General features: G+C 36.8%; 1 protein-coding gene across 1 annotated transcript; it reads right to left on the minus strand.

Annotated features, from left to right (window-relative positions):
• Positions 1 to 1,315: 1,315 nt before the first annotated feature.
• On the minus strand, positions 1,316 to 5,201 carry LOC132164709 (D-xylose-proton symporter-like 3, chloroplastic). The gene is made up of 14 exons (XM_059575261.1): positions 4,931 to 5,201; positions 4,734 to 4,834; positions 4,197 to 4,275; positions 3,983 to 4,042; positions 3,814 to 3,880; positions 3,603 to 3,727; positions 3,400 to 3,501; positions 2,941 to 3,318; positions 2,762 to 2,809; positions 2,597 to 2,659; positions 2,405 to 2,485; positions 2,199 to 2,297; positions 1,781 to 1,918; positions 1,316 to 1,671 (listed from the first exon to the last, which is right to left on the minus strand). The coding sequence occupies exons 1-14, from the start codon at positions 5,135 to 5,137 to the stop codon at positions 1,537 to 1,539; spliced, it is 1,683 nt and encodes a 560-aa protein (XP_059431244.1). The 5' UTR covers positions 5,138 to 5,201; the 3' UTR covers positions 1,316 to 1,536.
• Positions 5,202 to 5,207: the final 6 nt, after the last annotated feature.

Here is a 5,207-nt window from a genome sequence, read left to right on the forward strand (position 1 = left end):
TGCCCCTAAATTTCAATTCTTTTGTAGGAGATTTTGATTTAAATAAAATAAAGTTGTTTATTCACTCATATATTTATGAGCATTGGGCATATAACATATTTACATGTTTATCATTTGAGATTATTATTCAGAATATACATATAAGTGGTCCATAAATTGAATTGAATATAATTTATCATGTGATTAATGAGATTATCACACAGAATATCTTCAACCATAAACCTTGCAATTTACAATGTAATATTTGCAGCCAGTAATAGGATTGTGTATTCCATTTGATAAGACTTTAACATATCAATCATGATAATCTATCTTGATCATGTTATGTGTAACTTTTGATTAATGTGTTTGTGCAAATACAATGCACTAAACAGACTACTGGAGTTGTCATTCCTTTATAACACTGTCAAAAGAAATTATGTAAAACTCCGAAAGGTCTTACTAAATTGATACAAAATCCTGACATAATCGCAAACTCAAGTATAAAGTGAATGTCACTTTGATGCATTAGGAGTAAAATCTTTACTACAGCCAAAATTCTTGGTGCGTTGGGTAATCACATATAGCATTGTAGGAACTCCATCCTCGATAAGGAATCGAAGTCCTAATGGGTTGTTTTGGGTGTGGGTTTTGCACTGGACAGTGAGGGAGAGAAGTGGAAAAAATAATTAAAAATAATATTTAGAGAAAGTAGATAGTAAATTGATAATATGGCGGAGTTTGTATTAAAAAGCTAGTAGCTAAATGAAAACAATGCGTGTTTTGAGTAGCAAAAATAACCTCTATGACTAGAGTTACTCTTATGCGCTATAGTTTCAAGAATCTATTAACATAGATTTGTGTGGGCTGCTTACCCTATTTCTCACTATAATAGTCAGATGAATGAGAGTGAATGCACTCAGCAATTTTAACGGATATAATTTTAGTGTCAAAATGATGATCAATGGAACTTCACAAAGTTAATATGGTGTTAGCAGAGTGATGATTCGTCATAATTTGGGTTATAAGGCCCGAACTCATAAGTTTATCAGATTAATCTTCCTAATTAAACTGGTAAATTGTTTTTTTTTTTTTTTTTTTTTCTCTTTGAATTTGGGATCTTTGGAATCTAAGAGGTCCAACCCAGAGCTCCAAGCAAATGGGTTTTGATCCATAAATCTGGTCCTGAAAGAGCACTACAAACTACGGCTAGTTCTCCCAAGTCAGAACAGATTTCTTTTCTTTCTCTTTATGCCTTTTGACAATATCAAGTAGAGTATTTAATCTCTGGTTCACTCCCACCAAGATTCTAATCTAGTTAATGGAAGCCCAGTAGTATTCTAGCTGAAAAGCCATTACCTGAAGTTGCAACTTCTTGATGACCTTCATTAATAATGTACAATAATAAGATTGCTTTTATGAAATGATAAGACAGATAGGTTGATGAAATTTAAAGGAGATGATCTTCCGTTGCCATGCCAGGATACAAGTCTACAGAGTAACCAAAATTCTTGGCGTATTGGAAGCTCACCTATTCATTTCGACAGATATGAGCTTTCACTTCGAAATTTTGGTCTCAATCTCTTCCAAGCTCAAACCTTTGGTCTCTGGGACAACGAGTACTACAAACACAAGTGACAACAAAGCAATAGCCCCGAAAAGAAGGAAGAGGTTTTCCGCTCCTAGAAGCTCCTGCAATGTTTAGCAGAACTCCATATTCAATCAATCACAGGAGAATGAAAACTATGAACAATGAGATACCAGCTTTGAAAGAAATGGATTGATAAAAGCAAATCAATACCTTCAATGGTAAGAAAGCAAAGGTCACAAGGGCATTTGAACCAAAGTTAGTAAGAACTGCTAGACTGATCCCTCGCCCTCTTGTCCGGATTGGGAATATCTCCGACACCATAAGCCAACTGATTGGCCCAAATGATATCTGAAAGACCATTCAAAGAACAGAAATCTAATGATGAATCAAAATTCCCATCAACCGTGTCAGGAAGAAAAAATTGTCACTACTCATCAGGTATTAACTGCTTTCCCTTCATTTTTCTTTCTTTTTCCCAGAAAATTCTAAAACTCAAGGTAGCTCTCTAACATAGAATTTTCTATGGATGTTAGAAAATGAAATTCAGCCACGATAGACGTGCTCCTTATTGTTATATTCGAAAGAAATAGTGCAGTAAATTCCAACATTTAAAAGAGAAAATGTTTACCTGGTAGCAACCAACATAGAGAAGAAGACCAGCTACAGCAACAAAAGGGAATCCTCCAAGAAATTTATAATAAGCAGAAAGTAGAAGTAAAGAAACAGCCTGTGGTAATTTAAAGAAAAACATAGTCAAGCTTTCATCATGTTTTTTATAAATGAACATTAAATAATGCATGATACGTAGCAGATTGATAGTCATTTGATGCATACAATGCCGCTGACACCTCCAATTAGCAGGGGTCTTCTCCCAAGATTATCTACTTTTAGGATAGCTATCCATGTCATCAGTAACTGAAGAAGGAAAACAATCACAAATGAATCATTATTAGCATTACCAGGAGGTATTAAGTCCGGGAGACTCTTTCCCTCATGTTCAAAGACTTCAAAGATTATTAAACATACTTTGAACACACCAATTACAACTGAAACTCGGGTAGCATCAGAGGCCGCAGAGAATCCAGCAGTCTTGAATATTAGAATCACAAAGAATATCATTACGTTAGGAAAAATGAGATAAAGGGATAGAATTTTATCCAAAGAACAAATTTGAGTTCAACCATGACGTACCTGAAGTATTGAACCTGCATAATATAGAACACTTGGTTGCCCAGTTATCTGTCACAGTCAGGTGGTAAATTCGCTTACCAACAAGAAAAAATCCACATTTCTTCATTACATGCTTGTTTGAACTTGAGTTTAAAGACAAATGTAAAAACAAATTCATAGCAGCAAAAAGGAAGAAATACCTGTTGGAAAAGGACCAAACCTCCACCGATCAGAAAGGCTTTCAAACTTGGGCCTTGAAAGACCTCCAAGAAACTGCCGTCAGATTCCTGATCCTCATATGCATATTTCAATGACACAAAGGTGTCTTCTATTTGCCTCTCAGACAATTTGTCACCAGGAGGACGGCCCCTTAGGTTGCTCATGGCAATTAAGGCCTTCTCTTTGTAATCTTGTAAAGACCCTTTACCTTGAACAGCCCTAAGAAGTAACCAGCGTGGAGATGGTGGAAGACTCCACATGCCTAGTCCCATAATTAAAGCAATTGGTGCACTAACTCCAAACATGTAACGCCACCCTCCAACTACATCAACCTGAAGGCTTCCAACCACATAACCCAACTGCAGAAAATTTTATTTTCTAGCTCAGTTTATTTCAGACAAGAAAGTGAACATAGAGAATAATATAAGAGTAAACAATACCAGAATTCCCAGAACTATGAAGAGTTCATTCAAAGATACTAGAGTTCCACGAATCTGAGATGGGCAAGTTTCTGCAATATAGAGAGGAGCTCCATGCATGGTCTGCCAAATTAACTCACTTATAAGAAGGTCACAGCATGACTAGGTACATAATAGCAGCTAAGACTGCAGAAAAGAAGAGGGGGAGTTTCAAAGAAGCCCACCAAACCAATACCAAGGCCATAGAGCAGCCTTCCTATTAAAAGGACACTAAGGCCTGGAGCATAGGCAGTGATCAGACCACCAAGCGCATATAGCACAGCTGCTATGATAAGTTCTCGCCTCCTTCCTTTACGGGAAAACCCATTATATTGGAAAGAAAATCATAAAACAAAAAAAGGTCCAAAATTCAGGAAAGAGTAAATAAGGACATACCAAGGAAGTCTGCAATTGGGTAGGCAAGAATTGAACCAAAAAGAGCTCCATAAAGTGAACCACTGACCTGTATTCAATTCAATATTAAAAGAATGGATTGAACATAAAACAAACTGCAAGTATCCAGAAAAATGGCAGAAGTAATGTAACTCTGATCCTCGAACCATACCACAAGCCCAAGCTGAATGGCCGAAATGTTGAACCAAGTTGTTCCACTGAGCTCAGGTGACTAACAATCATCATTGTAACAACAAAAAAAATGTATATGCTTAGATCGGGTGTATAAGACACACCTAATGAATCGATGGTTATCAAAACAACAAGAAAGATAACTAAACGCAAATTAAATATATAAGAAAGAAGTCAATAAACAAAACATGCACCTGCAATGAGAGGGCAGCACCAGAGGTGGCACCAATGTCATACCCAAATAACAAACCTCCCAAGGCTGGGAACAAAAAGCTAAAATTGCAAGAACAAAGTTAAATTTAGGCAATGATTTGTTTATTTTTCAGAGAAACATATTCACACTAAAACCTCATTCGACTCTTTTCTTGATTCACCCTATTCTCTTCAAATTCAAAACAACGAAGATATAAATCCCACTACCATGAATTTCGCATGTTAGCTACAGCCTACAACTTTTTAAGTACTAATCTTGCTTTCACACCAAAACTAAAACAGAGTAATTCAATATGGTAATCAGGTTGAAGGTCCAATTTTGCGATTGCATTCATATATCCTGAAAACCATAGCTTGAAGTAAACAATAACAAATAAATGACAATATTCTCACATGCGATGCAAGAGGCTAGAGCTAACCAATACTTTTGGATTTTAGATACCCATCAAATTCATCCAAACTACAGAATACCCATTATCAAAAAAACATGAAATGAAGAGAAAGTGGTAGAGACGCACGGTAAAATCACAGAAGACCAAGCAAATTCCTCCTGATACGTTGCGTCAGAGGCAAGCGACTCATCCTCTTCCCCAGAAGCATACTCTTTCTGTACTCCCACCTGCCCACCAAACACAAAAACTATCAACCAACAAAACATAGAAGCAACAAAAAAAACAAAAAAAAAAAATCCAAATGGGAGATTTTGAGTGCTCACATGGAATCTGACTCGACGGCCAGAAAGCAAAGGTAATTTTGAGAAACTGGAAAATTTGGCCTTGAAATGCGCGTTGCAAGTTGAACATGATTGTGTGCTAATTTGGGTGTAAGAGATGAGAGCTTGTGATGGCTTTGTCCGCCGAGTTGGGTGTGACTGTGAGAGCTTGAGGTTGAAGAGAGGTGGAGTTAAGGCACTGCAAGCCATACCAGGCAGTTTGACTGAAAGTGTATGATCAAAGGGTAACGGTTTGATGGCTCCCGCTTTATCTTATTCT

The sequence above is a fragment of the Corylus avellana genome, chromosome ca10 (assembly GCF_901000735.1).
Source record: "Corylus avellana chromosome ca10, CavTom2PMs-1.0".
In the NCBI taxonomy this organism is placed as follows: domain Eukaryota; kingdom Viridiplantae; phylum Streptophyta; class Magnoliopsida; order Fagales; family Betulaceae; genus Corylus; species Corylus avellana.